This window comes from Bombus impatiens, unplaced genomic scaffold, assembly GCF_000188095.3.
Source record: "Bombus impatiens unplaced genomic scaffold, BIMP_2.2 scf_0151, whole genome shotgun sequence".
Classification (NCBI taxonomy): Eukaryota; Metazoa; Arthropoda; class Insecta; order Hymenoptera; family Apidae; genus Bombus; species Bombus impatiens.
The window spans coordinates 262,719-286,213 of record NT_176570.1 but is presented as its reverse complement, the minus strand read 5'-3'; the positions used below and the strand labels follow the sequence as shown (position 1 = coordinate 286,213).

The window sequence follows — 23,495 nt, the reverse complement described above, 5'->3', positions numbered from 1 at the left end:
CAAGGTCGTCGTTTGTCCATCGACGGTCTTGAAGAAGAAGAAGAAAAAGTCGAACTCGTTGGTGCGCAAACTGAGCCTGAACAAATTTCGTCTGTCGACGGAGCAGGAGCCGAGGCACACGCCCGAGGGTGGTGACAGCAGTCGATCACAGAGCCAATCGTCGCAGGAATTGTCTAGCCTCTCCGACAGCCCGTCGAAGACCGCGAGGAAGGGGCAAGAGATCGAGAGGCTTGGCCATCGCGACGGATACGAGGCCGACGAGCAGCCTGACACGTTATACGACGTGGACAGGGAGAAGGGAGAGCCGAGGAAACCGGAGAAACCGACGGAGAAACCGGTGAGCACGGTGACCGTAGTGCAGCGCAAGTCGCCGTCGTTAACCATCAGGAGCTTTTCCACCAAGAGTCAGTACGGTGAGCGATCCCTCTCTCTCTCTCTCTCTCTCTCTCAGACTCACACATACATGCACTCTCTTTCACTGTCACTCATTTTTTCTTAGTCCATTGATTCCTGGCTTGGGGTTGGTTCCTGATTTGGGTTAGGATCGTGGAAAAATTGATGGTTGTTGAGTTGCGAGTTACGTGTACGGAATGTTGGATGGGGGATGCGAGAAGGGTTTACATTTTACATTATGTGGAGAATTTTGCGTAGAGTTTACGTGGAATTTGTATTCTACGTGTAAAGTTTACGTGGAATTTCTACTCTGCATAGAGAATTTTATATATGGAGTTATATGGGATTTGTACTCAGGGTGAATAGAATTTTACTTACTTACAAAGATTACATGGAATTTCTATTCTACGTATAAATAGAATCTTATATTATGTAAAAGTTATTGTATAGAATGTATGGAATATCTACGTTCTATGTCTAATACATAGAATTTTGTGTATGAAATTTATATGGAACTTGAATTGTACGCGTATAAAATCCATAGAATTGATATGGAATTTGTGCTGCACATTGTACGTGTAGCATGCGGAATGTACTGAATTTTAAGTATAAAATTTACATTCTATACATTGAAATCGTCAATCAAATAGTAATTGCCAATTATTGTAGGTACATAAAAATTCTGTATTATAGTCTATCAATCATTCATACATGTATTGAATCATATAATTATATTTATATACATATATGTATAATACATTATAATATGGAATGATTTACGGTTACTCTATGACTGATGATCAAGTGGAGTCTATAACTTGTAATTGGTAAAATAATGCTTTTTAGAAGTTTATGAGATTTCTTTGCATTATGGTTCTTTATGGTGGTTGGTTCTATTTTGATCGAGGGATTTGATTAATGTCACTGTTAGTCACTGATGAATGGCACGGATTAAAATAATATGATTCAATTGGTTCTGCTTTATGTCAGGTTTTAATAAATCTGACAGACACTGATAGTATTATACACATTATAGTAATCGTCGTTTCATTATTGCGCTCGTAAATTCTAGAAAATTCTAGAAAGTTCTAGAAAATTCATTATAATATGATAAACGGGCATTCTCTTAATATCTTGGAATTAATTTACGTGTTGTAATGTAAATCATCAGACTGCGACAAGCGGTTTTAGTTTCGGTTTTGGTTTTTCTACTTGTTAATTATTTTGTATTTTTCCAAATCTTTTAAATTAATTATCGCCATGTAATACCATTAGCACTCGAGTGCATGATTCGAGGTGTTAAGAATAATTAACTTAACTGCTCTGATCCAAATACGATTTAACTTTAATAGGATTTATTAGCTAATTAGTTTCAGTTCAATGAGCAGCCACTCTTTAATTAACTCAACTGAATTTCCAATACTAGGAAATATAATTAACGTGGAATAAGTCGACTCAAGTTACAACGAGTTATTCTATCTGACTCAAGTACTCGATCTAGGCTTCAGGATAATTAAATACTTAATTCTGATAACTTCAACATCCACTTTTATTTTTACTGTTTTACATTACACTAACATTTTATTTAATTTAACCATCCGATTTCAACCTCAACATCCACAACCACATCGTTGTTCAACATCCATCTTGAGTCTTATTTTCTAACAACACTCACACTTTAACTCGACCGTTGAATATCAACTTCAACATCCACAACCACATCACTGTTCAACATCCATCTTGAATCGTATTTTCTAACAACACTCACACTTTAACTCGACCGTTGAATATCAACTTCAACATCCACAACCACATCACTATTCAACATCCATCTTGAGTCTTATCTTTTTACACGCTCTAACTCAACCATCAAAGTTGAAGTTTAGTTCATGCTTGCTGTTCTACAACCCTGACGCTTTAACTCAACCATTGAATTTCAACCTCAACATCTACTATTCTTTGACATTCAACTATATCCTCATCATACCGCATAATACGAAACTTGAACCGCTACGTACTAACATCCTGTAACCTACGTTCGAAGATGTCGTCGTCTCGACTCTCAAAGACCGCCACATCATCATCATCATCATCATCATCATCACCATCATGACAATCACCACCATCATCACCTGAAATTGCCATTGAACGAACCCTACGAATCCGACGAATGAACCTGGTGCGATTATCCGCGTGCGCAGATTCCCAATCCTCGGAGAAATCTCCTCGTCTGGAAGCTCGGTGCAGCTCGGCGCTTCCCTATGCGCTTTCAAAATGGGCGGAGCAAAAGCCGCCGAAACCAACGTCGACCGAACCACCTAGAAAATCCAAATTGAACACGAAATCCGAGTCCGAGTCTGGAATACCAAAATCGTCCCCTCGCGAGGTTAGACGTAAATTGTCCTTATTGGAGGAGAAACGGGCGATTTTTCAGCGTCGTTTGTTCGAAACTACTCGTGACACGGATTCGGGCGAGACAGTGATCGCTGTTACCGTCGACGACGACGATAAATCGCCGTCAGTGACGGAGGAGGAGAAACGAGAGGAAAATCAAACGAAGAAGAAGGCGAGACATATCAGTGTGAAAAAGTTCGACACGTTCTCCACGTTCGAGGGTACGTTCGACGAGGAGACTGGAGTTGGCTATCTGGCTGGTATCGAGGAGGATTATACCGAGAGCTACGATAGACAGCACGATAGTTACCTGGCTACTGTGGGGTCGATGATGGCCGACAACGCGGAGAAGAGCAAGGTCGTCAGTCAGGATAGCATGGTGAGGAACTACTTGTGTACCCACCGTAGTTTTTCTGTCTTTTAATAGCTCTTCTCTTATTTTCTATTATTCTAATATTTATTTATTTATTTATGTACTTTAATATGGATAGTATGGCGAGAAACTACTTGCGTGGTCACCGTAGTTGCTTTATTTTCTTGTGGCTCTTCCTTTGGTTTAGTTTTCTTATTATAATATTTATTTATTTTGATATGGCTTTGATATGCGGTGAGAACTTGTATAGCGACCGTAATTTTTCTGTTTCTTTTTTTCTGTTTATTTATCTGTATATTCCTATTATTATTATTATTTTTATTTTTATATCCGTTCGTTTATCTCTGGTTTTTTGGTGACACTATAGGGAACATTTCTGCGTTTTTCTCTTTTAAGTTTGAATGTTTTATTGCATTGGGTGTCTTTTTTTCTTACTATCTTTGTCTCTACGATTTCTTTGATGCGTTTCTCTTTGAGTTTTCTCTTCTCTTCTGCTTTGGAATATTTCACTCGGTTTCTTTCTCTGGTGCAGTAATATTGTTGATGATCTTTTTCTTATTTTTAAAACATTTTTATAGTAAATATCTTTATGTTTCGCTCCTTCTAGGAAGCTTTTCTCCTTGAACATTCAACACATTCTCGCTCTTTTCTGACTTGTAGTTTGCAAAATTTGCGGTTGTAAAATTTCACTAGCCACGTTAGTCCAATTATATACAATATGAAAGAGCGTTTGCATATTTAAAACGTACAAAGTATTGGAGCGAATTACTCCACTTGGCCGTAAACAAGTCCCCTAACCTGCCCCAACCTGAACCGACCATCCGCAAAAATACAAGATCTTTCTTCGACTTGGAGTAAAGACACCGAACTCGATACTCGTTAAAACTCGTGTACTCGGCTCTAATATTTTTCTCTCTTTGGATTCCTGTCGTCATTTGCATAATCAGGTTTCCCTTTCTCGATATCGACACCCGACACAATTTCAAAACACCGCGAACGTTTCTTTGCATCTGTTTGCCCGTAGAAACCTGTAATCCTACGACGCAGGAATCATAAGGTAGTCTCGTTCTGCGGTTAGGATTTGCGGTTGCCGCGCGTCGAACCCGCTCTCTTCGCTTTTGTCCCGTGTATTTTTCACTCGACCAACCCCTGCAACGACCGATGCTCTCGAGTTACGTGGCCTGCCGTGCTTTATCTCAACAGTGGCGTCTTCTATCTCAACTTCTATATAGCGTAATAGAGAGCTGAAAAGACGATTAGTCGAACGAATACCTGATTTATTATTTCTCATCCACTGTTTCTCATGGAATGTTTAATAAGAAAATACGGAAAGTTTTCAATGTAGCGTTTCTATTTCCAGCTTTGTACATCGTTTCATTTCCATCGTATCAAATTTTCTTACACGAGGATGCTATCAGGTGTACAAACGAATAATCCAAGTTTGCTAGCGAAACACAAAGTGTTTATTTATAAGGGAAAATACTGCAAGTTGTTCGATCAAAGTATTCGTGTAACTTTTATTCGTCGAACGGTCAACTTCATCGCGGAATAACGTGGAGTCTCTAGACAAGTTGCAATCGTCAGGGACTTGACGAAGGAGGACGATCCGTGAAATCGCTGCGCGATAACGCCAGGCCGTACGCTGCTTCTATGACAAAAGACACGAGCTCGTAACGAGTCTTGGACGTCCTGCGGCAACCAGCTGATTCCTTAGAGACATTAATCCTTTGGATTGCCACCTGTTCCGATCGATGTAACGCGCTTCACCTGTTATCCGCTTCCAGTTAGTGCACACGATAGAAAAATGGGATGGGATGAAAGTTTCAAGAGATAGAAAAATGTGTCGACGATTGTGGATCTTGTGCAAGCATTTCGCCGTGGTGGAATTCCAATTGAAATTTCAATTTAGAATTCCAAATTCTACGCGAAGAAAACTATATTGTATCGGTGAGTTGTGGAAAATTTGAAGTAAGGCTTCCTCGTCAACGTTACTCACGATTAGTAAACAGGCAAAAATTCCAAAACATAAAGATATCTTCTTTAAAGGCGCCAAGTTAGACCCTTAAATATTCCACTGCCTAGTTACTTCACGTATATTGACTTAATCTTGTGATAATATTTACAATTCTGTACAAATATAATTTATGATTAGCATACACAATTGGTATTTGTCATCGTATGCCGGGTAATTTAAACGAAAACACGGAGCAATTTTTCAAGTAGATTTTAAATGTTTCTAACGAAAACCTGGCGCTTTTAATTCAGCTTGGAAAATTAATATTTATCTAAAATTAATATATATTTATTTTGCTCTATAGCACATGTTCTATACACAGAGAATTATACAGAATTTGTGATTCTAATTCTAACGCTTAAGTCTGTAAATCTTTCCATCTTAACATCGACATTTCTCCAAAAAGTTTCGTTATTAAATTTTGTTATTATCTAAAGATGTAACTGAAGATGAAGATGAACGTGATGTTACGATGACATAATTTTCAAACTTACGAAATCGCCAGATGTGAGGAAATTTCTAAGTGTGATAATGCATGTTGTTTTTAAACAAAACTTAGATGCCATTAAACGCAGTGTACCATAGCGATGTTGTTGCATTATGGAGCATTGTACAACTGGCAACGTTATGGCTTCTACCTTTACAGCACACTATAGTTTATGGTTACGGCTTCGTGCGGTATTTTCCATGGCAGATTATCCTGCTGAGTGTAACCATACGTCATACCTATCATATTTCTAATAGTCGTTTTATTTTGTAGAATACACGATGATTCTGTTTATGCTACATTAGTATTAGGCGAAGTTTCTTTATGTTCCAATTTCGAATTCTTTGGTCAATTAATAATTTACTTATTAAGACGTAGAATTTTGCTTGTTTGTAAGAGAAGAAAATTATGGTTGATTATGATTGATTATATTTATTTATTATAATTCTAATAAGCAGAAATAGAGATTAATAACCGCTGCAAATAAATTATTATTTATATTATTAATTAATGATATCATTAATATTTATATTATATTATATTGTTAATATTAATGATATTATAAATTGATATTATTATTAATTAAATTGGTGGCGATATCATAATAGCAAATTATGCTAGTGTAACCATACTGAATGGTAACTCCTAAAAGTAATACTTAAAAGTAATAAAATATGGAAACACGTTGTATTATTTATGAAATGTGTAATTATCTACAATTAGAACGTGACAGAAAGAGATTATAACATATTACGATATTATTTGCTTGCAGAAAAGATTATAATTTGTTACAATACTATCCTATCGCTATGAAGAATTTAGCAACTAGTGATTTTCAGAAATATATCGATTAATATCATTATGGTGTATCGATAAACTACGATCGTTAATTTTGGCACAGTCCTAACGATTTCAACTAAATTGGATATTTTTGTAAACGTTTAGAGCAAAATGATCCTCGCTTATAACGTAATTCAAATCTGTTATAAAAATAAAATAAAAAATTACTTTTGTATATAACAAACTACGATAATTCGAACAAAGCTACGCTCATCTGCTCATACATTTTTGAATGAGTAAAAAAGTAAATAAATAATGTGAGAATTAAATTAACTAGCGTTTGATAAAACATTGTCATACGTCACGGTAACTTTCTATTGACGAATTTACATTCTAAAATGATTATCACCGGTGAATCATCCGCTTAGAGTTCATCGATCGGTTCGTAATGCCGAAGAAACTTTGATTCTCGTTAGTTTAGACGAACCTGGTAATGAGTGAACATCGGTCAGGCTGAACGCATTTGCAGTAGCATTTTAAGTAGAACATTAATCAGAAGCAATATGGGCGTGAAAAAGAAGAACAAGAAGACTGTATCGTTTCTGAATATCTCTGAATCGAAAGATAATTCGAAAAATTGGAGATGGTTCAGGGTTAGTTCTTTAATTATCTTTTACTATTTCTTTCTTCCTCTTTTTTTTCTTTTTTTTCTTTTTATTGATCATGTGATTCGATGTTTGATTATTATTGTGTTCGTTTATTAGTGTCTAGAGTTAGTTAATAATATCGTGCAGTGAAAGCAACGACGAATGTAAATTAAGAAGAGAAAACAACATCGTAAATCAGACTCGGTAATATTTGTATTGGGAGTTGTTGGATCGTTTTATTATGCTTCCATTACGTGCTTTACTTGCTACTTGTCGCTTTCTTCTTTGCTCGTAGCTCGATAAGATAAGTAAAGTTGCGAGAAAACGTAGAGACGCAACATCGTTGCATGAAATCGTGAAACGTAACATCTTCACGAATTATACTCGATATTAAGATAAATTAACGCGTATTTAACTTTCTATGACGACGTACAAGTAAAGTTGAAATTACAATTCAAATGCAAACTTGAAAGTTACATGCAGCACGTATATATGCGATTTCAAATTTCACCGATTGTTTAAAAGATTCTGCGATATTCGTAAGAATCAGCTTAATTTCGAATCGAAGTAAAATACTACAGTGAATTGTAATCTTTCTTTTTTCCTTCTCGTACGTTTTAGAATGCTAATTTTGTTACACGAGTACGCATAATGATTATTGTATAATTGTGTCAAATAGCGAAGAAAATAGTTGCATAACGAAGATAAGAGAAAGAGAAAAGTAATAAAAATGGTATTATTCGTTTAAGAATATCAGACAGAGAATAATGAGTGTTTGAGATAAGTACTATAATAAGGCTTTATTTATAACTCGACCTGGATAATTTTTTTAAATCGCTAAACAACGTTGCCAGTTAGCAGGCAACTAAGTGAGCAGGAAATTAGATGCCTTCAACGTACTTCAAACAGGATAAATTTCCAAAAGAAATAATTATAATACTTATAGAATTTTACACAACAAGGATGCTATTCGAATAACTGATAATAAATAAGATATAAGATAACATAGTCGGTCTAAAAATTCTTTATGTCGTTAAAACGTCAAAAAATCGTTACGACGACGATATAATAATAATAGAAAGAAATTTTGGAGTTTCTCCTCGTAATAAATTTTCCAAAAGTGGAACGTGTTTCGAATAATAATAGAAGAAGATTCTATCTCTTCCAAACAACGTTACCATTTTATAATTTAAGTTAAACATTGATACGAATGATATTAATAACGATTAACAGGTCTGGTGTTAATAATAGTCGAAACATAGTAATAAAAATTAAACAACAAGAAATCGTTTATAAACGATAGATTGTCGAAGAATTTGCGATTAATGGCAATGGAATTTTGTTTTCTGTTTGCACAGTCGTCACAGAACAATGCGCCGAATGCCGGATTAGGCGATAAACGAGAACACTTGTATAAAATCCTGGTAATTGGCGAGCTGGGCGCTGGAAAGACGTCCATTATCAAGAGATACGTTCATCAATTTTTCTCGCAACATTATCGCGCGACGATTGGCGTTGACTTCGCACTGAAAGTGTTGAACTGGGACCCGCACACGATCATAAGGCTGCAATTATGGGATATCGCAGGTTAGTCTTCTACTTCTTTCTTTCTTTTTTCTTTATTTAGTTTTTTTAAGCTTCTTCCCTTTTTCTCGTTCGTTTCATTCGTGAATTGTTAATCCTTACGTCTTTGATCCTCTTACGTCTTTTTATTCTTCCTTTTGTTTTCTTTATCTCTGTACTCCTCGTGCCGTATGAATTATTTCTTTAAAACTTCAAAGTCGATGACTGGATAATGGTAAACGAATTTATTTTGCATGATTATTGTTATGGAGAAAGAATAAATTAGAATTCCAGTCGTTTATCGGATATATCTTGTGATATTAGAAAAAGCAATTGATTAGCGAAATTTTACGTCGGATAATCTTCTAATAATATATTAACAAAATGTTGCATGATGAAGATCATCGAAATCTAGTTTCTTTCGTAAAATCCCATGTCATGTTAAAAAGCAACAGAATATTTCGTTAAAAATATTCTGCCATTGTGAAATTGTATGCCATTGAATTAAAATACGTGTACATATACCTAATTATAAAATATAATACAACAATCAAATTATTTATATATATCTATGACGTATGCAGTCGTTTAACTGAGATTGCTCGTAGAAGAATAATTCGTAAAATGAGATATTAGTAAAAATAAACTTGACGCCACTGAGCACACCGCCTATGCAGAAGTTTCGTCGAAGTCTCTTTTTCCTAATAGAAACAAGCGCAGAAAACGTTTGTCGTATGAACGACATCATGTTGCAACACATTGAATAAATTCATTCCAATATAAACACTTGAGTAAACTTCAACATTATACAACGACACTAAGCGAGTCTATCTTTCTGTTTACTACTGACCAGGTCAATAGTAATTGGTCATTATTGCTATTAGCGTTGTAGAACTAATTATTGAATCGGTGTAACAACGATAATCAAGCCAACCTTCCTGTTTGCTACTGTCCAAATCAAGAGATTGTTGTATTAGTGTTGTATAACTAATTGTTGAATCAGTGTTGTATAACCAATTGAACCAGCGTTGTACAACAACCAATTAATTGTTTACTCCTGTCCAGGTCAAGAGATTGTTGTATTAGTGTTGTATAACTAATTGTTGAATCAGTATCGTATAACTAATCCTCGAATTAGTATTGTGTACCTAATGGTTGAATCAATGTTGTATAACTAATTGTTGAATCAGTGTTGTACAACCAATTGTTGAAGTAGCGTTGTACACCAACTAATAATTAGAACAATCAATTAATTGTTTACTACTATCCAAGTCAAGAGATAGTTGTATTAGTGTTGTATAACTGATTGTTGAATCAGTGTCGCATAACTAATCCTCGAATTAGTATTGTATACCTAATGATTGACTTAATGTCATATAACTAATTGTTGAACCAGTGTCGTATAACTAATCCTCGAATTAGTATTGTATACCTAATCGTTGTAGTAGTGGTGTGTAACTAATTATCGAACCAGTATCGTATAAGTAATTGTTGAATCAGTATCGTATAACTAATCCTCGAATTGGTATAGTACACCTAATGGTTGAATTAATGTTGTATAACTGATTGTTGAATCAGTGTTGTACAACCAATTGTTGAATTAGCGTTGTACACCAACCAATAATTACGTCCACCTTGTGTTTACTACTGTCCAGGTCAAGAGAGGTTTGGCAACATGACGAGAGTGTATTACAAAGAAGCAGTGGGCGCGTTTATAGTATTCGACGTGACGAGAAGCGCGACCTTAGACGCAGTGGTAAAATGGAAACAAGATTTGGACTCGAAAGTGCAACTTCCTGACGGTTCACAGATACCTTGCGTCCTTCTTGCGAACAAATGTGACCAGCAGAAGGAGGGTCTAGTGAATTCACCGGCGAAAATGGACGAATACTGTAAAGAGAAGAATTTCGCCGGATGGTTCGAGACTTCGGCCAAGGAGAATATTAATATCGAAGAGGCTGCACGATTTCTTGTCAATAAAGTGAGTAAAAATGATTAACAGATTCTGTATCTATTTGTTAATGAGATTACAAGGCTAAGTTTTTGCCATTTTTTGTAGCGAATGATTATTTTAAAGAAATTGTTTTATTATCTAGACTAAGCCAGGATTTTGAAGATTCGTTAGATCATTAGAAAAATCATTGGTTAACTGATTATTTAGTTGTTATTAGGGTTAAAGAAATAATTGTTTTATGCAATTATAATTACTTTTTGAAATGAACAAATTTTGAAGAATCGAAAAGCAAAGAAACTGACACTATCTTTCATTCTGTGTTAATATCGAACAAAAATTAGTAATTTTTTATTAGACTTTTATCGTCGATTATTTATACAATATTCTTTTCATACGCTTCACCACTAATTTCACGCGATATTGTTACGAAGATAGACGATTTTTCATTAATAAAATTCAAATCAAATTTATTAATGATTGTTTATTGAAATCAGTCGAAAGCTCAAGGAAACTTTTCATTGCAAAATGAAAATACAAAAATTCGTCGTTCGAAGAGTATCATTTTACTATAACACGATGAATAAAATGTAATAGTGAAATTAAGTAAACGAGTATAGCTCTTAAACATGAGAAAGAAAATACGCTATTGGATATTTTCTGCCGTTGTTTTCCTTCATCGATTATTCAATTGACGAAGATACGTCGCCCGAGTTATTTATGGAATATCATATTGCCCTCCTCATTAACATACGTACAAGCTCGATGGATTTATCAATGACGCATTTTCGCGTCCGGGTGATCGTCTTACGGTGCATATTTAATTGTTGTTCGTTAACTGAAATTAATTCAAAGCCGTGACAGCGTCTATTTGACATCCTTCTTCCACATCGTTCAACTTCGCAAAACAAAAATTAAAGAAAATTGTCGAAATTTATATATAAAACATAAGCGTCAATCGACACAAGTGAAACATTTCGAAAAATGCATTCATAAATTTCTTTGGTCTGCGAATATAAAAATGGTACGAAAAGGGGAGGCAACGAGGCGAAAATACGTTAAACAAATGTCAAAGAACATAATTATCGATCACTCTGATTCGTAGATGGCTGAAATAATAATAGTGGGTGCGATGCACGAGAGACAATAATTTGAAAAGATGCAGAAAAGAATGTCAAAAAGATGGCCTCTGCGAATGGCTCGTATAAAAGTGGTACGAAACGAGGGAAACGATAAAATTCGCAGGGAAAATCTGCTGTTCAACTTCGTCAACAAACCTGTTTGCTTTCTTCTTGCAGATACTTCAGAACGACCAGATGATGAAAGGTAATGGCTCCCAGGATCAGACAGATGGCGAGCGGTTCGCATTGAATCAAACGCCAACGAGTTCAAAGAAATCCTGTTCCTGCTGACGAATCGGTAACCAACCGATAGCAGGATCGTCGGGTCCGTTATCGTGGTCCTGCCATCACCGTTTAGCCATCGGTGCCATGACACGAGAGTGCAGTTCTGCTTGGTCCACGTCGACCATCGCCGTCGTCGTTGGATCTCGTCTCGATCGTGTAACCAATTTCCTCCCTGAGAAACGAACCATAATAACGATCATTCCATCGATCAAAGTCATCTTTTGTAAGATTTCGATGCTTCCTCGTACATCGTCGTACGTGGTTACTGATTGAGAATTTATGAAAATCGAGCATAATTCTTCCATTTGATCTTTGTAAATATGCATACATATATATATATATATATACAATGACGGACGAAAGAAAGTTTAAACGATACCGTTTTATTATGACTTTATTCGAGTTTTAGAAAGCGGAATTCTATTTTACGAGTACGATGAATCGAGGCGATATATATATTCGAAGAATGTGATTGTTACCAAAATGGTGAAAAGCATCCAGTACGAAGTTACCAATACTCGTATATTATGGACTGAGGGTTTTTATACATTTATAGGAAGGTGCAAAATTGCACGGAATGCACATAATATGATCCACGCTATAGTGCTTCGCATAACACTTTTCCATCGAGATTCCACTCTTTTGATTATATCCTCAACAATATTAATTTGTATAAAAATCTCCAGTCTAAGCGTGTGCAGGTTGCAATTTTAAACTTTCTTTTGATCACAACTGTTTGTGATTCACGTTTGTCGGAGGTTCGGCTGGGTTTGTCGAAGAAGGTGAAACTTGGAATGCTGAATAAGCGTGGAGAAAGTAGAGTTTTTAAAATATTGGAATTCTTAGACGTAGTCAGGCTGACTAATTCTTCATCAAAATGCTGAGAATACACAATGATTTTATAGATTTTCTTTTGTAGTTCTCAAGGGATTTGAACGATTCTTTTTCTACTGTATATGAATGTATTCTGTTTCCTTGCGTTACGTTTCTTCCTATACTTCTCATTTTAATTCCTTTGAGATCGAAGACAAGTTAAGAGTAGATAATCGAGAGTGTCATTTATAAGACGAATAGTAAATAGCAAATAGCAAATTAAACATTTAAGATAGACTTAACATCTTCCCTTGAGTTTTACACTAAATACCCAACTACTAAAGAACCAAATTTCAGAATTCAATGAATTTGCTCTTAAACAATTTTAACGTTATCGTCCTTCGTGTCTTTACTTACAACGTGTTCTGTATGTTTTCCAAGTACCCATTGTTCGATTCCAATCATTTTATAGTCCACTTATATCGCTCCTTACTTTTGTAAAAAGAAAATTTGGAATGTTTCAACTTTTATACGAATGTGATTAGTCTCGGCATTCTGAGCTCACCATTCTTCTAAATCTTCGTAATTATGACTTTCATCAGAAAGAAACAAAAGAATGATAAGAAGATTGTGAACGGATGAAGGTTGATCGAAAGCCAGCACCGCTTACAGGACGTTTTCGTTAACGCGAGACTACTACGACGAATAATCGATGTATCCGTCGCTGAAACAGCCTGTGAATACGCTCCTGCTCGGACTTTGCGACTCTTACCATTCCAAAAGATCGTTTTCACTACCTTAATTCTATATTTCGTTATTGCTGTACAGTATTGAACGCGAAAGTTTTAGAAACACGAATAAGGACAGCTATAATAAATAATTTCGACATAATGGATAAATGTCTGAGAGGTGGATTAACTTGAAATGTACAATTCGACTGTAAAGTAATTTGGATTTGTTAGGTATCTTGGATTTTTGTTCATTTTTATTCAGTAACTATTCTTCTATAATTTTTACATTCGTACTTCGTTTTCTGTTTCCACCTCTTGGTCTTAGAAGACTATGCTAACGTAAGCCTAACGAAATAAACCACTCTGACGTTCCAGCGATTTTTATATCAATTCTAAATCTTAAGTTCTACCTGTTTTCTCTTTATTTTTATTTTATTTTTGTTTGTTTGTTTGTTTGTTTTTTTATTAAGAAAAAAAAATATAGTGACAATTCACGTCGACGATTAACAGCGTTCACGAGTTAAACAACGAATTAACAACCTGTCGATCGTTAGATGTAACATTAAGAATTAAGAAAACAAATTTACTTCTAGTTTCCTGCTTTTTTTAATTAACGAGTGACGACGACACTGACCTTTATGGACACTGGCCGCGACTTATTCTAATCGAACTGAAAAGGTAGCTAAACTATGTTAGCCGACTATCGATCACTTACTATGATAAGTCTAGTTTACGTATATTACCGTTCAAAAGTATCTGGGCATTTATTTATGTACTCTTGATAGATTGCGACTTAATCGTAAGATGAAGAAAAAGCGTACGTTGGTTTAATTCTTTATTGTAATCGCTGTTATGATATTATAAAAAGTTACAATGAAGTTAGTTGCCAAAAGCAGAATATTCTACGACAAATTTATTTCTAGATACTCATCTTCAAAGTCAAAAGTCTCTTAAGTCAGATAAACAAAGTCTTAAATTAATAGAATATGAAAATAAGATGTTATGGAGATTCAAAGATACAATATAGATATAATATAAACATTAAAAGCACCAAAGTTTCTATTTGTTTTTGTTTTTAAACGTAAGCGATTAGTTATGTAAAAGGTCAATTGACAGAAGCTTGCTATTATTTCAACATTTACAATATTTACAAAGAACTGTACTCATTAGTAAACTTAGTAATAATTTTCATCGGTATTTACTAGTATGCGTATCATTAGCAAGTTTTTAAATGAATCATTTCGATTTACCTAATCTACATTGATTTACAATTCCATTAAATTCATAAATATTTCATTAAATCTTTTCCATTGATCTACATTTCATTACTCGTGTGTCTATTATCAAGCAAAAATTGACGTACTAAGTCTAAATGTCCAGATACTAATGAATGGGTAGTATGATCATTATTGATCGTTCTTCAACGAATTTTGGTCCGTCGATGAAAACTAAAACTGTGTTCCACGTTGAAAGCCTGACTGCTTGGAAAACGTTTCATTTTCTATATAATAACGTCGACCTAAGTAGAGTTTTTTATACGAGTAATTATTAATGTCCACGATATATGTATTTAACAGAGGAAATATCGTGAGTTTCTGCGTTTTTCTATGGAAAAATGACGTGGTGCCACGTGTTTTCCTGTCTCTTTTATCGTTTCTCCTTTTTTATTAAGACGAAAATACGTTGTTCGTACGTATTATATATTATATACAGATTGTATTTATATGTATAAGAAGCATGTTATATATACATATAATTTATAGTAAAGTGATTGAGATTCAATATAATGGCCTGTTGCAAAGCATTTTATTTTTCCTTCATTTCTGCCACGTATTTTTAGAGCAATTCCATTCTTGGTTTACTAATTCACACGGAGAGAAAAAAGGAAAAAGGAGAAAAAAATATTTTAACAGAGAAATATAAATCCATATATCCCTGTTTCAATGTATCTCCAGTTAATTAAATTCAATTCGTAGACAAATAATCTTTCCTCCATTTCTTCAGACTATCGTTTGATATTTTAAATGAAACTTTCGCTCGTACTTCGTTCATTCATATACTGACAAGAAAGGATAACTGGATGCAGTGCAAATAGCTTAACAATTCCACTCTTGTCCTACTCGAGTTGCTCAACTATGCATTAGACAATGAATATTACGTAGTGCAGGACACAGGTGTCCTTAGACGATCCTACTATCATAACGTTACGTAGAATGTAACTCTCACTTTCTGCGATGCTATTAAACTGTCCACTACTACAATCAACCAGTATCCAATCACGTCGCAGTCCTCGAATTTATATAATCTTCGTGAAATCAGCATCTTCTTAAGTTTCTTCTCCATAAAAATCCGACTGAAAAATTTATGTCATTCGTGTATAAATTAATTTCTATCATCAGAATATAAAATCGATATAAATTACGCATATTGTTATCTTCTTCTTACTACGAACAGGTGCATCAATTCCATCGTCAGTGAAGCTACAAATCCATGTACCATCAAATCTGATAGATGACAAATAGCAAAAAGAATTCTTGTATCGTTTCTCGAAAAATTCATCGTAAGAAATTTTGTTCAAGGTTGATTTCCATCAGAGAACAATTCTTCATGATGAAACTCTTCTGCTCCTTGGTCATTCATTCGCGATTTCATAGTCATCGTACCGTGCAAACGTTGTTGAGTAAATGGCACTAGCGAGCCGGAGTTCTTTTTCTTGTTCATTGTCCGAAGTGCTTTTTAATTTCGTGGACTTTGTTTCTAAAAAATTATGCAGTATATTCTTAAAATAGCGTAGAAAAGATCAGATCATTACGTAAAGAACGCGGTAACTTGAAATGAAATAATTTATTGCCATTGTTTCTTGTCCGAAAATTTTCTTCCATTTTCCGAACGGATAGTGGATTTGTTTAATAATTTTTTAATGCCTCTTTCCTACCTCAAACTCGTGCTATTTTTTATTTTATATTTTAGTATTTTATTATCCCATTATTTAGTTAGTGTTCTGTACATGTTCCATTTTCTATTTTACTCTTTAGCGTTTTATTGTTTATTTAGTATTCTCTATTCTAGTTTGTCGTTTATAGAACACTGTGAAATTAGATTTGGAAGAATCTACTTCTTTAAATAGTATTTAAATTGCGTTATTTAAATACCATTGAAAATTATTAGAATTATCACATTATATCGTGATATTATTATACATAAATTCATAAGAAACAGACAATCGTTAACTGTGACTAATTTTCGTTTCTTTGTTTTCTATTTACTGGAATCTCCACCAAACTCGTTGTCACTGTCATCCAGTGAAATGTTTATTACCAATGAAAAATCCTGACAGTAGCGATAGAGCAACAGAAAAGGAAGCGTAAAATAAAGAGACGCATCGCATGTATTGCAGTCTGAAATTTAATCTCTTAATTAGTTTGCCTTCTAACTTCTACGCATGCAAAGATATCATTATTCTGAATTTATTGAAGAGATATTTTCGTCATGGAACTGGTTAGATAACGATGATAAGCGTCACGAAGAGGCGAACCAGTTCATGAAATTGATTGCAGTTGTTACGTGTCTTCGTAGTATACAGATTTCCCGCGACCTATCCAACCTGACAATGTTAGAAGAATTGAAAGATGTTGCAGATACAATTGTTTGGGATAATTTGACAGTGAACGTCCCTCGGGAAAGAGATTTCTTGAAGATTTTATGGAAAAAGTTTCGAAGAAGACGTTACGAAGAAAATTTGTCCATCTTGAAAGGAGGTGACATCGAAAGAAAATGTTCCATTTGTTTATTACTTTCCTGTTCACAAAAATTTCTATTTCTTTAATTGATTTACGGATTAATTAAGGAACATTTTTTATCAAATGTGAAGTAACAGAAATCTGTGTGGATTATAGTGTCTGGTTATGCTGTGACGGGGAATCTGATTGCCATAATGGGACCAAGGTACAGAAAAGATACTATAGAAATAAATATAGGAAGAACAAAGTACTCGATGTAATGAAATTTGAAGAAGGAGGAATCGCGAATTCTTAAGCTTAGAACTGTTGATTATAATTAATTATTTAATTCTTTTTTACTTTTTAATCGATACGAGATTAATCGATAAGAGAAAATTTATAAGAAAGAACTTACATTTTTTATTGTATATTCTAGTAAGTGTTAGAACGCTTTTAAAATATTAAATTGGTTTATCTTCATGACAGAAGAAACTGTACAATTACGAATTAAATGATCGACACGAACCACTAACGTCGTAGAATGCCAAACCTAAAAATGACCATAACGATCATTCTTTTCCAGTGGCGCTGGAAAAACAACGCTTTTAGCGGCTCTAGCTGGGAAAATTGAACCGGCGGCTGGATCGGTGTCAATAAATGGGCAAATCGTTTCACAAATGATCATGTCGAAGATATCCAGTTACCTGCCACAATTCAATGCTCTGCCAACGTCTCTCACCGTGGAGGAATATTTACTGTTCTCGGTGATTAGTTGCTTTACTTTGATAATTAACGATACTCAACTAAAATTATGAGAAATAAATAAATATTAGTTTGTATTATATAATTAATATTATAAATAATTATATTGCGAATTTAATTATTACATATTCTATATTATCATTTATTATATATTAAATTTATTACATTACAAATAATATTCAGCATTTAATAATAAATGAATAAATATTAATTTTCATCATCTTACTTAAGTGCGCTCATCGTTATTTATATTGAAGATAATTCACGATAAATCAGTTGGTTTGTTCAGTACGCGTTGAAGATGAACGTCAACAGTGTACAAAGGAAATTTTTGTCAATGAAATTATCGACGAAGATGGGCCTGATCGATTGTAGAGACGTGTTGATATCCAATTTGTCTGGTGGACAGAGAAAACGACTTTCCTTGGCTGGTGAATTGATTACCAGGCCAAAGATACTTTTCCTCGACGAGCCGACTACTGGTAAGAGAAAGTTACAGGAGATATCGATTTAAGGGTTCGTGAAATAGAGTAGCGTTATGGATGATTATGATATTTTCGAGCGATTGAATATTATTGAAATATAATTGGAAATTTTTAATTATCATTGCTACATTTCTTTATTTTTCTTCTTTTTATTTTATTAGCATATTTGGAACGTAGAATTTTATACTGTTTTATTTAACGTGGATTTAAAACTGCTTTCACCTATTTTTCTACTTTTCTGCGTTTTATTTCTTTCTTTTTTTTTACTTTTGGATTTCTTCTCGTATTAATTTTCAATGTTTTATTGTAAAAACTTTAATGAAAATTTCCATAATTAAATCCTAGGTTTGGACATATTCTCTGCGAAGCAAGTGGTAGAGGCATTGACGACTATAAGTCACGAATCTATAGTCTTTTGTACTATTCATCAACCAGGAATGGACGTATACAATCTTTTTTCTCATGTATTATTGCTGTCTGATGGAAAAACGGGTTACTTTGGGACTTTGGAGAACGCTACACAGTTCTTCCTCAGGTAGCTAATTAACGTCTGATAACTTTTATTATCCATGATATTTTCTATTTCAAAAAGAAACAGAAATTATACCGTCAAAAAATTAATACCAACAATCTTTGAAGACAAAAGATAAATCTTTTTCCTATAATCACAGGAATAATTAAATAAATACTATCAAAGTCAAAGTTGCTTCAAATAACTAATTAATTAAACGAAGACTTCTGACTGAAATCACTTGAAACATTATTAAATTCTGCCTCCAATAAAATCAAATAACGTTTAAATGAAACTGCATAATATCAAACAAAAAAAAATGTTTCATATATTACATGAAATTTCGAGTAAAATTTGGTTGAAGGGTTAATAAAATTCTAAATGTCGAACAAACACAGTCTAAGCTACGAATACTTGAAATAAATAATTCAACTGAAAATACCATTTCTAATTGAAATTTCCAGAAACATTGTTAGCTTGCAATTTCAATAAAATCAAATAAAGCTCGAATAATGTTATATAAAATTGAATAAAAATTTCTCTGAAATATTATATGAAAAATCGATTAAAATTCATCTGAGATAACACAATTCTAAATGTGGAACAAACACAGTTTAGGTTACGAATGCCCAGTTGGTTTCGACGAGTCTGAGTACTACGTAAAGCTCTTATCTCGGCGAAAAACCGAAACGACCACGACAAATCCGAATCGCGAGGACGCTGGAGCCGAAGAACTTATCGATAAGATATGTCGGGCATTCTCGCGATCTCCTCTCTCGAGGATTCCCAAAATCACCAAGAGCAAAGACCTGGAGATCCAACCGCAGAGGTAATAAAAAATATTTTCGAACGGAAAACAGAAAAAAAGGAGAAAGGTGGTTTATTGAAATGTACGAAGAGATCCTTCTGTTGCAATAGAAATAATTTTTAGAAAACCTGGATGCGCGATACAGTTTTCTTGGTTGACGTGGAGGATATGGGTTGAAAGTCGCAGGAAGATCTTTCAAGGATGGATTTCGTGGCTTTCTTATTTCGTGAGTTATTTCAATCGATTTGAACATTAGTAACCAACATTGGTAAACACTAATCAAGTGTCGAACGAAAGGAAACTAATGGGAAATTTGGGGTAGAAATCACTCGTTGATAAGAATTTTTGTGAAGCGCGTACACTAACGAAAGAAATTTAGAAATTGAGAAAATTTGGAAAGTTTGCGAGATATTGTGAAACTGTCTGTACAAAGAAAATATTCGTTTATGACACGAATTTATCCTTTGTCAGTGTTGTAGTACAATTTTAGGGGATGAAAACGACCTTTGAGAGAAGAAGCGTAAAATTTTCCATTTTGTGGAATGTCTCTAGATAAGAAATTTATGTGTTTACTTTTGTTCGTTATTCTGAATAACTGACAATTGATAATGACGACTGCTCATCAAATTCTATCGAGTTTTACGAAAAAAAGGAAAATTATTGTAATTGAAATTAATCGCAGCTCTCTATGGCGGCGGTGGCCACTTTTTACACGGGGATTAATTCGCACACGCAGGTGGGTGTGCAGAACGCGAGAGGCGCGTTGTACATGATGAGCTCTGAAATTTCGTTCACGGTCGCCTACTCCGTGATTTACGAATTTCCTAGCCAGCTTTTGATTTATCTTCGCGAGGACGGCGTTTATGGCAGCGGCCCCTATTACGTCGCCACATTCTGCGGTCTGGTAACAGTATGATTTTGCTTTCAACTTTTCTAACCAGGCCTAAGTTCGTGTAACGTTAAAGCAACTAACTTTTAACGCACCTCAAAATGTTTCTGATCGCAAACATCAAGATTTTGAGAATTTTTATTTACTCGCGTATATCAAGCTTTAAACCAGTATCCTGCTTTAGCTGCATAATTAATTATGTTACAAAAATTATTTTCCTCCGTCCTGGTACGTTTCTGTGATTCGAAGAAATATAGTCAACTCTTTATGATGGTAAACGTGGAACATTGTCACATGAAAACTGACATCACAGTGTCTTATAATAGTCATAATTAGATGGCGTATTTACGTACATTTGTGAGAAATTTCAAGATGCAAAAATGCACGTAATATGCTAAGAATAATACTCTTTAAAATATTTGATATTTCAAAGAAGATTCTATCTCAGTTCCACTTTTCCAATTATATTCGTACAAATGTAAATCTTATAGAATTATGAAGTTGTTATGAGATATATGTTATGAGATAGATAAATATGGAATGTCACAGAATCATTTCAATCAGTTTTAGCATTTTAAAATTCAATTTAGCTAAAACTACCAGCACTTAACTTTGTCCTCTAAAAATGGAAATTCTTTCTGTTCTATTGTTATCAATTAAAAACATTTTAAATCTGAGTCACTAACAAAGAAAAAATATTTTTCAGATACCAATAGCAGTCCTGAAGGCCATACTCTTCACAACAGTTATATACTTCATCCTGATCACTCAAATCAATTTGTCCAATTTTTTATTTTACTGCTTGACAACATCAGTGGCTGCGATTTGTAGTATAGCGTACGGTCTAGTGTTTTCCATTTGGATCGAGAATGTCGATGTTATTACGTCAATCATGGTACCTATAGACGTGCTCTTCTTATTAACTGCTGGGATGTTCTATAATCTCAGGTATTATATGTTTTAAATAAATACAAATTATAGCTTTGCCGTTAAAAGCCTCGTAAACGACACTGAAACAATATTTGGTATTTATTTTTTGGAAATTATTTAATTAGATAGCTATAACTTCAGTTAATCGGGGGTATATAGTATTTAAAGCTCAAGATTAAAAAAAAAAAAAGGGAAGAAAGAAAAATTGAAATTGACGCTTGTAATGCTCAAACTTTGACTGAAACGAAGAAAATGCCGCTCAAATTTTATCGGGATGACAATGAAAATTAAACGGAATAAAAAGCACAATAGAAAATATGAAAAAAGATGAGAAGACATAGAAAACAAAGAAATTGCTTGAAATAAATGGCTGGTGCGCTTAAAATTAAATCAGACGAGAGAAATATCACTCAGACATTGTCAATATTGCCTTTAAGAATTAAAAAAAAATAAAAGACACAATATATTGAGAATAAGTTGGCACAGAAACGAAAGAAAATAAAGAAACAATTTCTTAAACGAAAATACACATTTTTAAATTTTGAGAATATAATGGCTCAAAATTAAATAGAAAAAAGAGAGAATGGCACTCAAATTTTGTACATAAGATTTATATCTTTTATTTAACTTTCTTATTTAAAGTATATTGGAGAAACGTTATTCAAAAATGTAAAATCTACTCGAGTGCAATGTTCGAATTTAACTAGACCATAAATATTTTAGAAGCAGATCGGAAATGAGCTGTATTTTCTTCACGGGTCAACAGGCTATAAAAGTAATGGGTGTTTGACGGTTTCAGGTCGCTGCCCAAGTATCTGACGTGTTTTAAATATTTCTCGATATTCTTTTACCTGAACGAAGCTCTTTCCATAATTTACTGGTCACGAATAGAGGACATTGGTGAGCACAATGATTTCTTAAATAGATTGCACCAACTTCTAGCGATATCTCGAGTACCCGTCGAACAATCAATCGCAAACGTAGAAGATCAGTTTTGAAAATTTTCTTGAAAGAACGTATCCGAAGTCAGAGATATCGATCTGATGAAAATTTAATTCAGTTTTTCACGTGGTTCAGTAAAAACCTTAATCTAACTCCAATATCAGTTCTACCTTTTTCTGTCCTTTTTTTTTACATTTTGGTTGGATATAAATTTTAGCTTCACTAAAATAAAAGTATTTAATCGTAAAATTAATGGATTTTAGAATTCGTACAAATAATTCCAACATATTAATTAAATAAACTCTGAATTAAAGAATAAACGTAAGATATTAATTGAACGAACTTTAAACGAGTTAATAAAGTTTCTCCGATGAATGTTGTAAAGTCAAAATCATTATGCGACTGCGTTTTCCTTCGACAGATTGGAAATCTAGTAATTTATTTCGACAACTAATTACTTTCGGATAAATCGATTGAAATTTCGACTCGGAAAAAATTTAATATATGTAATTTACCTTACAACGATTTAAATATAATTAATTATTAATTTGTCTTTTAGAATGTCTAGCATCCAGTGACTTTCCTTGTCTACGAAACGGAGAACAAGTGCTATCTGAATATGGATTCGAGAAGACAAATCTCATCTGGGATTTCAGTGGTCTTCTATCCTTAACAATCGCAATGAATATTCTTGGATACATTGGTCTACAAAGGAGAAGGAAAATTAGAACATTTTTGTGAATAACAATTCCACCATTCGTTTACATAACATAATTTATAACGAGCATATAATACATATCAACTTACTTAAAGTTACTCGTATAACATAATATTATCTTTGTATTCCCTAAATATCTATTGATATTAGCGTTAATATCGAGAATCTGTGAATTGTTA

The 23,495-nt window shown here is 33.8% G+C and overlaps 2 protein-coding genes across 9 annotated transcripts in view; both read left to right on the top strand.

Annotated features, from left to right (window-relative positions):
• Window positions 1-14,144, top strand: part of LOC100750072 (ras-related protein Rab-32) — a 55,505-nt gene extending 41,361 nt beyond the window's left edge. For 2 of the 7 annotated variants that reach the window (XM_033319403.1, XM_024365746.2), the window contains exons 3-7: window positions 5-413; window positions 2,595-3,166; window positions 8,447-8,675; window positions 10,307-10,632; window positions 11,901-14,144. In XM_033319403.1, coding sequence (XP_033175294.1) covers window positions 5-413; window positions 2,595-3,166; window positions 8,447-8,675; window positions 10,307-10,632; window positions 11,901-12,014 — 1,650 coding nt within the window. In that variant the 3' untranslated portion in view covers window positions 12,015-14,144. Of the gene's footprint in view, window positions 414-2,594; window positions 3,167-6,971; window positions 7,095-8,446; window positions 8,676-10,306; window positions 10,633-11,900 lie in introns of those variants that run through there. The other 5 variants (XM_024365745.2, XM_033319402.1, XM_012382331.3 and 2 more) reach the window with 3 other exon arrangements.
• A 2,835-nt stretch (window positions 14,145-16,979) lies between these two features.
• LOC100749950 (protein brown-like) lies at window positions 16,980-23,411 on the top strand. Of its 2 annotated transcripts, none has more exons than XM_012382340.3 (11): window positions 16,980-17,310; window positions 17,449-17,497; window positions 17,855-18,035; window positions 18,323-18,515; window positions 18,864-19,053; window positions 19,643-19,858; window positions 19,961-20,063; window positions 20,520-20,747; window positions 21,433-21,674; window positions 22,456-22,556; window positions 23,158-23,411. In XM_012382340.3, the coding sequence occupies exons 1-11, from the start codon at window positions 16,995-16,997 to the stop codon at window positions 23,337-23,339; spliced, it is 2,001 nt and encodes a 666-aa protein (XP_012237763.2). In that variant the 5' UTR covers window positions 16,980-16,994; the 3' UTR covers window positions 23,340-23,411. The 2 variants fall into 2 exon arrangements, with proteins under 2 accessions (XP_012237763.2, XP_003487399.3); XM_003487351.4 differs by having other exon boundaries at window positions 17,084-17,310; window positions 20,520-20,741; window positions 23,158-23,339.
• The last annotated feature ends 84 nt before the right edge of the window (window positions 23,412-23,495 follow it).

Bases quoted from the DNA above. Each gene is read 5' to 3' on its own strand.
- LOC100749950 (XM_012382340.3), top strand. From the start codon at position 16,995: ATGCAAAGATATCATTATTCTGAATTTATTGAAGAGATATTTTCGTCA. The intron at 18,516-18,863 runs GTAAGAGAAAGT...ATTAAATCCTAG, and splicing joins CCTCGACGAGCCGACTACTG to GTTTGGACATATTCTCTGCG. The intron at 19,859-19,960 runs GTAATAAAAAAT...AATAATTTTTAG, and splicing joins CTGGAGATCCAACCGCAGAG to AAAACCTGGATGCGCGATAC.